The sequence below is a fragment of the Callospermophilus lateralis genome, chromosome 16 (genome assembly GCF_048772815.1).
Source record: "Callospermophilus lateralis isolate mCalLat2 chromosome 16, mCalLat2.hap1, whole genome shotgun sequence".
Taxonomy (NCBI): domain Eukaryota; kingdom Metazoa; phylum Chordata; class Mammalia; order Rodentia; family Sciuridae; genus Callospermophilus; species Callospermophilus lateralis.
Genome location: NC_135320.1, coordinates 57,924,944 through 57,940,192, shown reverse-complemented (window position 1 = coordinate 57,940,192; position 15,249 = coordinate 57,924,944). Strand labels below are relative to the sequence as shown.

General features: G+C 33.6%; 1 protein-coding gene across 4 annotated transcripts in view; it reads left to right on the top strand.

Annotated features, from left to right (window-relative positions):
- Rrm2b (ribonucleotide reductase regulatory TP53 inducible subunit M2B) overlaps nt 1-14,028 on the top strand; it is a 39,986-nt gene extending 25,958 nt beyond the window's left edge. For 3 of the 4 annotated variants that reach the window (XM_076835464.2, XM_076835465.2, XM_076835462.2), the window contains exons 7-9: nt 2,217-2,321; nt 3,862-3,975; nt 10,491-14,028. In XM_076835464.2, coding sequence (XP_076691579.1) covers nt 2,217-2,321; nt 3,862-3,975; nt 10,491-10,643 — 372 coding nt within the window. In that variant the 3' untranslated portion in view covers nt 10,644-14,028. The remainder of the gene's footprint in view (nt 1-2,216; nt 2,322-3,861; nt 3,976-10,490) is intronic. The other variant, XM_076835463.2, reaches the window with a different exon arrangement.
- The last annotated feature ends 1,221 nt before the right edge of the window (nt 14,029-15,249 follow it).

Sequence of the window (15,249 nt, the reverse complement as noted above, 5' to 3'; positions counted from 1 at the left end):
AAACTGAGTACAGTATTCCCAAAAAAAAAAAATCTTAAATTTTATTGATCTACTCCCAAAAAAGTTAAATAATCACTTTTTTTTTTTTTTTTTTTTTTTTTTGTGGTGCTGGGGATTGAACCCATGGCCTTGTACATGCAAGGCAAACACTCTACCAATTCAGCTATGTCCCCAGCCCTAAATTATCGCATTTTTTTCTTGATTTTTTTAACATTTAATTCTCTAATACAATTGGAATTTGTTTAGTATAAGCATAGAATTTAGTATAAAAGCAGTATGATATAGAGTAAGTTAAAATTTAGCTTAGTTTTAGTTCAAACACTTTCACTTCTCTTTCCAGTAATCCATCCTTTCTCTACCAACTTCTGTCTTCTTTATTACATATTAAAATTTTATTATACTAAAATCTGTCTCATTTTTTCTGCTTCATTGACTTACCTTAGAGTAAGTTTTTTTATGATGCCATACAAGCTATTCTAATTTATTGTAGTTATATATTTTAATAATTGGTAGAATAAATCTGAAAACTTTCCTTTTTAAAGTATTCTTGTGTGGACCTAACCATTTATTCTTCCAGATTTTTATTTTTTGAATTAAAAAAAATCCCACTGGGATTAAAATTTTTTTTTTAATTTGTTCTATTTAGTTATACATGGCAGTAGAATGCATTTTGACATATTGTACACAAATGGAGCACAACTTCTCATTCCTTTGGCTGTACATGGTGCAGAGTCACAACACCAGTGTAATCATACATGTAAATGAAGTAATAATGTTGTCTCATGCCACCACCCTTCCCATCCCCACAGCCCCACCCCTACCCTCACTCCCTCTGCACAATCCAAAGGTCCTTCATTCTTTCTTACCAACACGCCCACTATCCCACTAAGATTTTGATTGAAATTCTTTAAACACAAAATTAGTTTTATTCATTTATTGATTTGACAATTATGAGTGTCTACCTTTTATTTACTGGTCTCTGTAATAGGTAGCTAGTTGTCAGTTCTCGTCAACTCTTTCCTTAACATCTTTCAGTAGTTTATTTGACATAAACCCTCTTGTAATTTGAAGTATTCTTCTTGAATCAAGTCTGCAGAAAAAGAACATTTCACTAGTAAATTTTCTAAGATTAGTTGTTAAAAGAGATGTGGTTTTTTTTTTCTTTTAGTTTTTTTTTTCTGGGAATTTATAAGGTAAATAATCCTTGTAATAACAACCTTTGATTTAGGGATCTTTGAATTGTCTTTGAGTTTTGTTGATTCATTTATAAAAACCGAGGCAACTCTTACTTGTAATCATTTAAAATATATGTTCCTTTTCCCCTTTCCCTTCTTTGGTTGCTTACAAAATTATTATTATTTTTTGTAATTTACAAATGTTAATTGATTTTACCTTGCTATCATGTAAATTTTGCTGGGAATTCCATTATTTTTCTATGTATGGCCCTTTAGTTTAGTTTTGTTTTGAATTTGTGAAAATTTTCTTTTGTTGTTCTTTTGATTTTCAGCTTTGCTCCATCTGTTCTGTATATCAGAATCCTGATTATAGGTTGACTTTCTTTGTCTGTTCTCCATTTACTGAAGATTTTATAATATTAATTGTATTTGCATAATTATTTTGTTCTCAGGGGCATTTCATATGTTTATTTTCTTTCTTGATTTAGTTAATAGTAATGTCACTTCTGCTTTTTACAGCTTCAGATGATATTTATTATTTTTTAGTTTCCATTATCATTGTACTGAATTCATTTTTATCTTGAGCTATTCTTGAGATATCTTTTTGAAATATCTCTGAGTTTCATCCATTTTTTAAATACTACTTATTATTTTTCAATCATCCCTTAATTTTTTTGACATTTAAGGATTAATGAATTTTTATTTTGGCTCTTCTCATCTTGTTTTCGTTTTCAAAATGCTTTTGGTTGTATATATTTTTTCTTGGTTTGTTTGTAAATAAATTCTTCTTTAATGTTGGTGAACTAAGATTTTCTGGCAGTGAATTTTTTTATTATAAGTTATTGAATTAGCATTTAATGAGATTTGAAGGAAAGAAGTTCTTGGCCTTATTAATTTCTCTTTAATTCCCTATAAATTTCCACATTGTGTTCTTAGAATCTATTTTATATGATTTGTTTACACAATGTTTATACAGTATGCATCACTGTGGGCAAATAGCAGATTAAAAGCTTTAACAATGGCATTTGTCTTCTATTTCAGGGACTTCACTGTGACTTTGCTTGCCTAATGTTTCAGTACTTAGTAAATAAGCCTTCAGAAGAAAGAGTGAGGGAGATCATTGTTAATGCTGTCAAAATTGAGCAGGTAAGTAGGGAAATTTAGAAAGTTTAGCACATCTCGCTTTTTCTGATGTTTGTGCCATTATTTTATTAGTGTTATTTATTTATTTTGAGACAGTCTTGCTATACAGTCCAGTCTGGCCTTGAACTCCTGGGCTCAATTGATCCTCCTCCCTCAGCTTCCTGAATTGCTGGGACTTCAGGCATGTGCTACTGTGCCCACTTTAGCATTATTATATTTGATTCATGAAATCATCATCTTGTACTGTCAAATTGACTATATAAACCTGCTTATATTTGTTTTTACCTACAAGATGCTGATTTCATGATGTATTACAATTTTCGTGTCAGTTTATAATTTTGTTTACAAATCAGTGTTTGTTATATTTTAAGGTTTTCTGTATAAGTAAAATCTGCTTTAAGGCTATTTGTCTCATTGATTTATCTGTCAAATTTCATGGTATAACAAACTATTTTATTTGTTATAGCTTTATGTTTTTAAATTTAATGACTACTGGATGATGATGATGTTTTCTATTTGTGTGTGTGTGTGTGTGTGTGTGTGTGTGTGTGTGTGTATGTGTGTGTGGTAGTGGGTGTTGAACCCAGGGATCATCTACCACTGAGCTACACCACCAGCTGTTTTTAAAATTTTAAATTTTGAGACAGGGTCTTACTTACGTTGCCCAGGGTAGTCTTGTTTCTCCTGCCTCAGCCTTCTGACTCTCTGGGATTATAGGTGTGCACCACTGTGCCCAACAATTGTGGTTTCTTTTTTTATTCTCAATAACTTCACAGGGCACCTGACATGAATCACATACAGTTTATAAGATCAATAAGTAAATGAATTATTGAATAGTAAAACTTAATTTATGGTATGTAAAGATTTCTGATTACAAAAAGCTAGATGTTCTACTTAAAATGTGTTTTAATTTAATTCTTTATTCTAAAGAATTAGTTTATCAGGACGCTGAGCAATAGAGTGCTTGCCTAGAATGTACAATGGCCAGGATTTAATCCCCAGGACCACACACATCCCCAGTAACCTCCCCGCCAACACACACACACAATAAATAAATAAATAGATGAAAATAAAAAAAGAAAGAAAAAATTAGTTTAAAAATAAAATTTGCTTAGCTTTAAAAACATTGCGTAGTTTAACAAGCATGGTTTTCATATTGGAAGGAGGAAAGCATGTGGTTAATATGTTTTTGTTTTTTATCTATTAACATTGTCTTTGAATGTAGAGTTCAGTTTATCTCCCAACCCTTAATCCATTTCTGTTTTATCTCATATTCTTTGTTAATTGAGTTTTCTGTCTTTCCCACCTCTCTTTCATAGTCATGCTTCCCATAATGATCATCTTTGGTGAATCTTTTTCTAGGTATTTCAGAACAAAGCAACAGTGGTGATCATTTTCCATGTTGAAACAATTTATCCTAGTACACTTTCCTTGAGCAAAATCATTGTCTTAGAATGTCAATAAAACCAAAACCTTCTCTCTATTTGGAAAATACCTTATTGTTCTGTCTTTGTACTTTATTCTGGTTTTGTTTACCTTCCAGGAGTTTTTAACAGAAGCCTTGCCAGTTGGCCTCATTGGGATGAACTGTGTTTTGATGAAACAGTATATTGAGTTTGTAGCTGACAGATTACTTGTGGAACTGGGATTCTCAAAGGTAAGGTGTTCAAAACCACCCTTTTACTACCAGGTAAATGTTACAGTTAAGTAAAGCCCCTAAAATGTTTTACAAAAGCATTTATAATATATAATTCTACTTTTAAAATGTTCATGACAGAGATGTATTTTTTAATTTTTTAAATTCTAATTTGTTATATATGACCGCAGAATACATTTCAATTCATATTACATATATAGAGCACAATTTTTCATATCTTTGGTTGTATACAAAGTATATTCACACCATTCGTGTCTTCATACATGTTCTTTGGATAATGGTGTTCATCCCCTTCCACCATCATTTCTAACCCCATGCCCCCTCCTTTTCCCCTCCCACCCCTTTGCCCTATCTAGAGTTCGTCTGTTCCTCCCATGCTCCCCCTCCCAACCCCACTATGAATTTGTCTCCTTATATCAGAGAAAACATTCGGCATTTGTTTTTTTGGGGATTGGCTAACTTCACTTGGCATTATCTTCTCCAACTCCATCCATTTACCTGCAAATGCTATGATTTTATTCTTTTTTATTGCTGAGTAATATACCATTGTGTATATATACCACATTTTTTAATCCATTCATCTACTGAAGGGCATCTAGGTTGGTTTCGCAATCATAGCTATTGTGAATTGTGCTACTATAAACATTGATGTGGCTATGTCCACATATGGATATGCTGTTTTTAAGTCCTTTGGGTATAGACCGAGGAGAGGGATAGCTGGGTCAAGTGGTGGTTCCATTCCCAGTTTTCCAAGGAATCTCCATACTGCTTTCTGTATTGGCTGCACCAATTTGCAGTCCCAACAGCAATGTATGAGTGTGCCTTTTCCCCCACATCCTTGTCAACACTTATTGTTGTTTATATTCTTAGTAGCTGCCATTTTTGACTGGCAGAAATGTATTTTGTATGAACAAATTGGTTTTACAAAATCCTTTGAAATTTAAAATGAAATTCAAAATAGAAACAGGAAACTGGCAAATATTAGCACTAATAAGTTCAATACATTACCTTGTAATACTGCAGGTATAATTTAATAGAATTATGTTCAGGTAATTTTATTTGATCTACATTTAAATTTATCCTTTTATAAACTCCTACGTGTTTACTTGGCAAGTTAGATAGGGGATAGTTACTAGGAAGACATTAAATGTCATCATTTGACTTTTTTTTTTTAAACTTCTTTTTTTGTGGTGCTGAGGATCAACCCCAGGGTCTTGCACATGCTAGGCAAGTATTCTACCACTGAGCTATGCTCCCATTCCTGATTTGACTCTTTGAAATTAGTTGTGTATAAGTTTTTTTCTCTTATTTTGTATATCAGAGATAATGTACCTGAATTTTATAAAGATGTTTGGTTTTCACATGACTCACAAGGGATGGAGCCTGCAATCAGACTACCTAGATTTGAATCCTGGTTTCACTGCTTTCTAGCTTTGTGACCTTTGGCAAGTTGCTTAACCTCTATCTCAGTTTCTTCATCCATAAAGTGGAAATAAAAAATAATAATAATCCCACAAATAATTGTTGATGATACCTAAAACACTTAAAATAATCTCAGACACAATAATGCACAGTAAATGGTCATTTTGTACTCAATGTAAGTGAAATGGTCATAGAAAATGCTTTTGTAAAACAAGTTTTAGGGCCTTGCTTAACTATGTTCTGTATCTATGTTCTTACATGGTAAGTAGAAATTGTAAGTTTTAATTTTTTAGTTTGGAATTGTAAGTTTAAATTATATTTAATGATAAAACTTATAAAATCCACAATGTTAGGTGCAGTCTTTACTTCTTTTGGTAGTGCATTTCTGTTATGGTAACCGCAGAAGTACTTATTGAAATGTCAAGTGGTGGCAATTTTTTTTAAGATAAACCATGCCAGCAACTTGTGAGGCTGAGCCCGAAGGATTGCAAGTTCAAAGCCAGCCTCAGCAACTTAGGGAGGCACTGAGCAACTTGGCGAGATCCTGTCTCAAAATAAAAAATAAAAAGGGCTGGGGATGTGGCTCAGTGGTGCCCCTGGGTTGAATCCCTGGTACCAAAAATTTTAAAAATGAAAAAAAAAAATATATATATATAATAATAAAATGGTTTGTCTATATGTATGTGTGTGTGTGTGTGTGTGTATATATATATATATATATATATATATAGAGAGAGAGAGAGAGAGAGAGAGAGAGAGACAAAGACAAACCATTTTATTTTATTGTTTTAGTTGCAAGACCCTTTCTATTTGTTAGTAACTTTTACTGATATGTTTGGTTTTAGGAAAATTAATTTGCTTATGTAAACCTTAAAGTGAATTCATTGTTCTTTAACCTCCACCATATCCTCATATCCATGATCTCTTACTTATTGGGAAAACTGCTGACCCTTGGGTTCAGTTTTTTCTTTTGGGAACTTGATATACCTATTCTTACAGAAGAAAATCTAAACTCAGTATAAATTTTCTCCTGGGTCTTCAAAATATCTGAATAAATTCCAAAAATCAAACCTCTTATATTTTTGAAGGCAAAAAACTTGATACAAAAGGTTAACAATAAAAGGTTGCCAAAGAGTTCCATCTACTTAGAAATGGAAAAAGTATTCCTCAAAAGGAGAATAAAGGGGCGAGGGGTGTAGTCAGTGGTAGTGTGCTTAGCACCAAAATGAGGAAGGGAGTGAGAGGGAGGGGGAGGCGGAGAGAGAGCGAGAGAGAAATTAAAAATTAAAAAATAAATTTTGAGCCAGGTGCTGTAGTACATACCTGTAATCCCAGTGGCTTGGGAGGCCAAGGCAGGAGGGTCGTGAGTTTAAAGCTAGCCTCAGGATTTTCTGTTTTACTAGAGTATGGATTTTCAAAATAGTTTTTTGTTTTGTTTTGTTTTGTTTTGTTTTGTTTTAACTTTAGAATTTTATTTTAAAGGTTGTACAAGGTCAGATTCTGAAACTATTGCAAACCTGTCAGGCAGAGGAGATGAAAAAGAAAAGTGAAAAGGCAAAAGTAAATTTTTCATTTTGTACAACCATTCAAAATAGTTTTTAATCTGGAAAGTAGTATGGAGATTCCTTTAAAAACTTGAAATGGAACCACCATTTGACCCAGCTATCTCACTCCTCACCATATACCCAAAGGACTTAAAAACGGGGACACAGCCACATCAATAGCAGCACAATTCACAATAGCCTTTGTGAAACCATCCTAGATGCCCTTCAATAGATGATAAAGAAACTGTGGTATATATACATGTAAAAGAGAATAAAATCATGGAATTTGCAGGTAAATGGATGGAGTTAGAGAATATCATGCTAAGCGAAGTAAGCCAATCCCAAAACAACAAGGCCAAATGTTTTCTCTGATAACTGGATGCTTATCATAATGGCGGGGGGCATAAGATGAGTGGAGGAACTTTGAATGGGGCAAAGGGAGGGAGGGAGGGGGAATGGATGTAGGAAAGATGGTGGAATGAGACAGACTTTATTACACTAGGTACATATTTGATTGCATAAATGAAAAATCAGAAATTGCACAAACCTCTTATTTTGTATGAGATAAGATATTTTGGGTACAACCAGAGAAGTGAAAAATTGTACTTCATTTGTGTACAATGAATCAAAGAGCATTCTGCTGTCATGTATAACTGATTGGAACAAATTAAAAAAAAAAAAAAAAAAAGCCAGTCTCAGCAACTTATGGAGGCACTTAGCAACTCAGTCAGACCCTGTCTCAAAAACATTAAAAAAGGGCCAGGGATGTGGCTCTGTGGTTAAGCACCCTTGGGTTCAATCTTCAGTACCAAAAAATAAAAAATAAAATAAACTTTGAAAATATAACAGTAAGATTACTATATTTCAAAGCTTGTAGAATGCAACCAGAGAGGTTTTCAGAAAGTTCATGTGAATATTAAGAAAACAATCTCAAGCACATGAACTAAATTTTGAACCCAAGGAGCATGAAAACAATTATTCTATACTCACAGTTTTTGAGTAAATGATCATCATTTAATGGATTCTTTTTATGATTATTATTTATTGTGGTGCTGGGAATTGAATACTAGGGCCTTGGGCATGCTAAGCATGCACCCTCCACAGAGCCCCATCCCCAGCCATTTTAACAATTTCTTAAATAGAAGTCACATTATTGATGTTATCAACTTCTCTTAGTTACAGATTAGTCAAAAAACATTAAAAATTTTCTATGTGTTAAAAACAAGCTGCTTAATTTAGCTTGGTTACCTTGTCCAAGTCATAAATGATTCAGATCTAATTTATTGAAGTTCCCTGTTTCTAAAATCCAGTGAATATGTTATTGGTACACTGTCTTTTCTGCTGTGTCTTGCAGCTTCACTCTCTCTGAGAGGCAGTTTCACAGGATTCAGTTATCAGCCACACACAGCATATGAGTACTCTATCTATTTATCTATATATCTTTATATACCCACACACATACATATACATACATATGTGCACTTATGTTTACAGATTTATTATATATATATTAGATATAAATCATATAACATGCAGTTCACCCATTTAAAATGTATAGTTGTTTTATTATATTTATTTTTAGCCCTGGGATTGAAACCAAGAGTGCTTTACCACTGAGGTACACTGCCAGCCCTTTTTATTTTTTGAGACAGGGTCTCACTAAGTTGTTGAGGGCCTCACTAAGTTGTTGAGACTGGCTTGAACTTGCCTTCTTACTGCCTCAGCCTTCTGAGTTGCTGGGATTACAAGTGTGCATTATCCCACCTGGTAATTAAGTGGTTTTTAGTATGTTCACAGTTGTGCAATCTTCACAACAATCTATTTTAGAACATGGTAACGTGTTTATAATATCAGAAAGAAAGTTTACCCTATTAACAGTCAGCCACCCCCTCTTTCCCCTCATCCCTTCCACTCCTAGGCAATCTGTAATCTAATTTCTTTCTATAAATATGACTCTTCTGTGTATTCCATTTCATATAAATAGAATTGTTAAATGCATGACTTTTGTAACTCTTTTCTTTCCTTAGTAGATTCATTCACAATGTAGCATGCATCAATTCTTATTTACTCCTTATGACTAAATGGTATTCTATTATATGACTATATGGAATTTTTATTTGTTCATTCATCAGTTGATAAAGAGTTGCATTACTTCTACTTTTTGCTATCATGAATAATGCTGCTGTAACATATGTTTTCATTTCTCTTGAATATATACCTAGGGCTGAGAATGCTGTATCATACAGTAACTCCATGTTTAATCATAAGAAGAACTGCCTATTTCCCAAAGTTGTTGCACAATTTTACATCCCCACTAGTATACGAGGGTTCCCATTTCTCCACCTCCTCACCCACAGTTGTTATCTGTCTTATTCTAGCATTGGGGTCTTGATTTGCATTTCCCTAATGGATAGTGATGTTGAATATTTTTTCATGTGTTTATTGGCCTTTTGTATATTTTCTCTGAAGAAATGTCTATGTGTCTATTCAGATCCTTTACCCATTTAAAAAATTGAATTATTTGAATCTATTCTCATCTGTGATGTTTGTAATTCCTGCTTGCATACTCCTAAACTCAGAAATCCTTTTTTATTGTACCTTGTGAATCACTGAGATGTTTCCAATGAGCTGTATTTCCAGCCCTTCTTCTTTAATTCAGTAGTGAAAAAACTTCTTGTCAGCATGTGTCCAGCATGTATCCCCCCTCACCTAGTGTTCCTCAGAACATACACTGGGAAAAGCTGGCCTAGAATCATTTCTACATACAGGAAATGGACTTTGTTTGCAGATATCTAGTCACTCTGGATAGAGTTAATTTTATCTTTCCTGATTATGACCTGTTAAGGTCAATTTGACCTTATGTATTCTGTTATGAACTAAGAAACATACTTAAGAGCTCAGGACATTGTTGATAATTTAATATTTTGTAGATTGTGTATAGATGACTACCTGATAGTAATTCCTATGAAAAAATGCCTGTAGTTTCTATGATGTATTGAATCTTGCAAGCCATGAGAACATTGCCTTGGGTTAGTATTAGATATTTCATTTCCTGAAATATTTCCTGTTTATTAGAATACCAAAGGTATTCTTGGAGGAGGTTAGTAGATGATGTCACTCATGAAAATTTGTCAAGCTTGATTGTTGACTAGGTCATATTTCAGTGCCTCCAGACCTTAGGAGAACAATATGACCCTGTAGGTGACTAGAAAGGTGTTGGGAAATCTAAGCTCAAATGGATTCTATTTGTTATTCATGTATCACTAAAAAGAACCAATACATTAAAAATAAATAAATAAATAAATAAAATATACTTGAACTGAAAAAAAAGGAAATACTGGAGTATGCTAGGGTTATAGCTCAGTGGTAGAGCAAGTACTCAGCATGCATGAGACCCTGGGTTTGAACCAGCACCAAAAGAAAAAAAAAAGAATCTCCAGAGAGGAAAATAAAAAAATAAAATTGATTGATTGTCATTTTTGCCATTGTTGTAGGATATCATTTATTTGGCTTCTTCAGAATATCTAATAATGTGTCTTTTCTTTTCAGATTTTTCAGGCAGAAAATCCCTTTGATTTTATGGAAAACATTTCTTTAGAAGGGAAAACAAATTTCTTCGAGAAACGAGTTTCAGAGTATCAGCGTTTTGCCGTTATGGCAGAAACCACAGATAATGTCTTCACTTTGGATGCAGATTTTTAAAACCTTCTCCTATTTAAAGACCCTGTAGCCTTTATTGGTAAATAATAGTCTATTTTTCTCTACTTAAAAAAAACTTAACATATTTACTTTAAAGAAATGGGAATTTGATCAAAAGGAAATCTAAAATTTTAATTACATTGAATTTATATAAATACACTCTAATTTTCCTGTACAATAGGAATTGCTTTTTTGTTATTGTTACTAGAATATACGATGGCATTATTTAGTGGTTAAGAGTTTGGGGTGAAGGGTCAGATATGGGTTTGAGGTTCTGCCCTTACTCCTTTGTGTGACTCTTGGCAGATCAGTTAATCTCTGTAAACCTCAGAGTACTTATCTTTAAAATAGGTATAATAATAGATCCTAAACTCATAGAGTAATATGAGGATCAAGTGCTTAGTTAATACTATCACCACTATCATTATTATTGGTAGGGTTAATTGGAGTGATATTATGATAAAATGTCTTCTCTTTCAAATAGTTATGATTCTGGGTCCTAAGATCTAGAAATAATTAGATCCCTATTTTTAATGTTTGGGAGAATAATATAAGAATTTCCTTAGAAAGACATAATTATCTACATGAGAATAACTTCATTGAATTTCTCAGTAGAAAGGAAATTTAGTTCTTAGTTGCTTTGGAAGGGATACTCATAGAGTAGAATCTAGGAGGTTATCATGGTGGTTGACCTTGAAAGCAAAATGATTCTTCTATTTCAGAAATAAAATGGTAACTATTGCCAGATTTAGCCCTGGAATGTTTAGAACCAGGATGAATTGGCTAGAATAGCATTTCCCAAAGAATATTCCCAGAGCTATTAGCCCCTCTAGATTTTTTTTTTTTTTTTTTTTTTTTTGGTGTGTGTGTGTGTGTGTGTGTGTGTAAAAGGGATTTGAAGGTCAGATGAATTTGGGAAATGTGGTACTCTCCATCTTTCTTTAGAATGTATATGTGAGACTTCAAAGACTGAGAAAGTCTACAGTCCAGACACTAATCTCTCCTTGTATATTTCAAACATACCCAACACAGATCTGTTTTTCACCTCTTAATATACCCCTTCACCTAGTGTTCCTCAGAACATACACTGGGAAAAGCTGGCCTAGAATCACTTCTACATACAGGAAATGGACTAACAAAGGGAAAATTTGATAGATATTATTGAATCCTTTCATATTTGTATCAAGCTGAGGAAGTTATCCAAGACTGATTCCAGTTGTTTCTTAATATCCTTAAAATTTTTCTATGCTATTAAAGGAAAGTGTCTTTCAATGAAACTATGTATCTTGCATGATAACAGATGGTGAGGGAGATGGAAGTCTCTTTAATGGAAACAGAGTAAAGACCAAGAGCCTGGGCAGTCTGTCTGGGCAGTCTGCCCCTTCTTCAGTTTTAGGAAGTATCAAGAGGTAGCTTCCTATTCACAGCCAAGTGTACTTTATAAAATTCTGGAAAAATTGAGAGATTTTCTCTCTGTATAAGTTTTTGCTTCTGTTCATCAACTAACTGATCAAAACTGGAGTTCTCAAGTGATGAATGAAGGTCATAATTTTTATTATTAGAATATCAAACTTGAGATGTTCTGATTATCATAATTCTATTTGTTCTCAGTTTGCCAAGTGTTTTTATTTTTACATCATCTCATTTGATCACACAAAAGCTTTCTAAGCTTGATAGGGAGCTATTATTGAAACATTACAGATGGAGAGAGTGAGTCTCAAAAAAGCTGATCAAGATCTCATAGTCACTGTCCCTACGGTATAATTTTTTTAGAGGTTGTCATATCTCTTAAATTTGGTTCTTTTCCATCCATCTTGATTTGATTTTTACCTATTTCCTTGTTAATTAATATGTCACATAGTATCACAGTATTAATATATAGACAGTCTTTAATTAGAGTCTCAAAATACCACTGGGAACCATTTGAACTATATTCAAGTATTATATTCAAAGATATTTATATATCTATGATAAGTTACACTGTTCAAAATTATTTAAAGCTGGTAATATATAAAGGTATCAAAATGAAAGAATAAAAGTTTTATAGGGCATTTTGCCTTTATTTGAATCCAGATCTTTCTTACATGGAATGACAGGTGCCTTAATGTGAAGCTTATGTAACTGCATTTGGGGAAGAATGCTTAATACTAAAATACTGAACTTTAATACACTGGATTTTGTTACATTCAGTATTTTAGACCATTTTTAATGCCTCTAGGTTGCGTATTTATTTATTATGTTCAGTACTTTTGTTCTTAGGTTTTTCAGAATCATGACATGAAATCCCTTTTTAATATCTCACAAGAAAAATTGAGTATGTTTATACTGTTTCTCTTTATAACACATATATTTAAATCATGTCTGTGGTAGTTACAATTAAGTTTATTATATTTAGGAACATAAAAGTGCATACATAGTTCTATGATAAATTGCACTTATTAAAAAATATTTTATTGCAGCATGAAGAATCATGGCCTGGAAGGACTTAAAAAGACAGTTTGACCCAGTGCTTTCAGACAGGGCTGGATTTTGCTGTCCAATTATATAAAGTAATTAACAATTACTTATACAATAAAAGTGTACCTCAACCATGTTTTATTAAATAAAAATTTTATAGTCATTTTATTTTGGAATATCCAGATTATTCTACTTCTTTTGCCTTTTTTTTTTTTCATTTGTACATGGAAAAAGTGATTACTGAAAAAAAGATTGTGGTATGTATATTTTAAAAATAAGTTATTTAATTTTCAGAATTTTGCATATTGCATTTAAGTATGATAACATCACTGTCGTAGAATTTCCAGATTTCCTTTGTACAGCTTAAGCTAAGAGCTAAATGTCATGAATGCTGATGGGCTGCATGAAAGCCAAATCAAACCTATATTCAAGTATCAAGATTTCGAACCAGGTTGAGTGAATGGGTGGCCAACTCAGCAGATTCTGAATGAGTAGCATAGAAATGAAATCCTTTTTTCACCATTTCCCTTTAAGTGGTCTGTTCATTTGTAAACTGCTGTAGGTTTGAAGAATATTCTTAGAACCTTAGAAGAGAGGATTTAATCATTGAATTCTGTAAAAGAAAATATGTGTAAAAGTGGAAGATCAGAGAATGATTCTTTTGTACAGTTAATTCACAGTATTCTTAATTTATGAACTTAACTATTTTACAACTATATGTAGATTTTTAAAAATCATTCAGCAAAATTATTTAGCATCTACTCTCTATATAGAAATCTTTATAAGATGGGCTATAACAATTTGTTTTTTGGTAAAATACATTATGGTCACTTAAACCAACCCCACATGTACAGAATTCATATGTTTTTCAAAGAAAGAAGTTGTTAATTTTTGGTTTAGTATGTTAAAATAAACTATCATTGCTACATCATTATGTGTATGTCCTTTTTGAATAAGAATGTTTCTGAAGCCAGATATTTAGGTCTTCACTGAATGAGGGATATTGTCAGGAGGAGGAGAGGGGAATAGAGATGATTTGTGATTCTCAAACGTATTTGTTACAAAAGAATGGGGTACTCATGGTCCAGAGGTAGCAGTGTGACCACTGAGAATCCAGCCCTACTTTCCCTCATAGACTTGGGAGTCCATAGACATATGAGAAACTAAAAAATCTCTTAGGAGGACTGCGTGGGAAAAAAAGTTCCCAGAGCAAAGTACTTTCCAATAACAGAGGCAGTAGAGGGACAGAGTGGACTGATTTTGGAGCAGGGGTCACCAAAGGCACAGGGCAAGGATTTGGGTGGCAGAAGACATGTGGGGGTGGGTCAAGAAAGGCCAATATGGAACACTGTGGGCACGATGCTGAGGTGGTGGTAGTTGGGAGTGTACTGACCTTTTAAAACCTGCTGAGTTGAGGTGTGGCAGGAGGGACAGAGAAGAACCACCATCCAGCTGTCTAGGTTTTCCACGACCTTTCTAGAGGACATGTTTATGGCAGGATAGCCCTCATCATGCATCTGGGTTTTCTGCATCCTGTGCCAGCTCTTACAACCACACCTGCCTTCTGTTCATTTATCCAGGTTGTTTATACACAGGAAAAAGGGGCAAGAGGCATCCTTCAGTTGCTTACTTAATTGAGCACTGGTCAAGACATTGACCATGATCATGATAGCCCCTCATCAATGATAATGTCCAACTTCATGTGTCTTGAAAATTCAATTCTCAATAAAATTGGTATTTGTGAAAATTGAAGAGTTTACAAAGTGCTTCTGCAGTCCTGTCATGCCAATCGTTTTGTTGGTTCACTTATTTTATGAGGAATTGCTGTCATAAGACTTGAGGCTCAGAGAAGTTCATTTTCTTGTTCAAGGCCCCAGAGCTAGCAGATGTTAGCAGCAGCTCTCCAATCAAGGTGTCAAGGCTCTAAATCCCATCATCTGTTCACTGACTAACCCAAATTTCTATTCCTACTTCTGGTGGTACTCAAGAAGATCTTCGAGAGATATGATCCCCTTGACCTGCACAGCCTGTAACACACTCCATTGCAGGTGCCAGGTTAGTTTCATCTGCATCTCTTGAGGTCCTGCCCCACAGCACGCTGGCAATTGTCTGAGCTTCACTCTGTAGAAGGAGTGGAGGGGCGCTGTCTGCT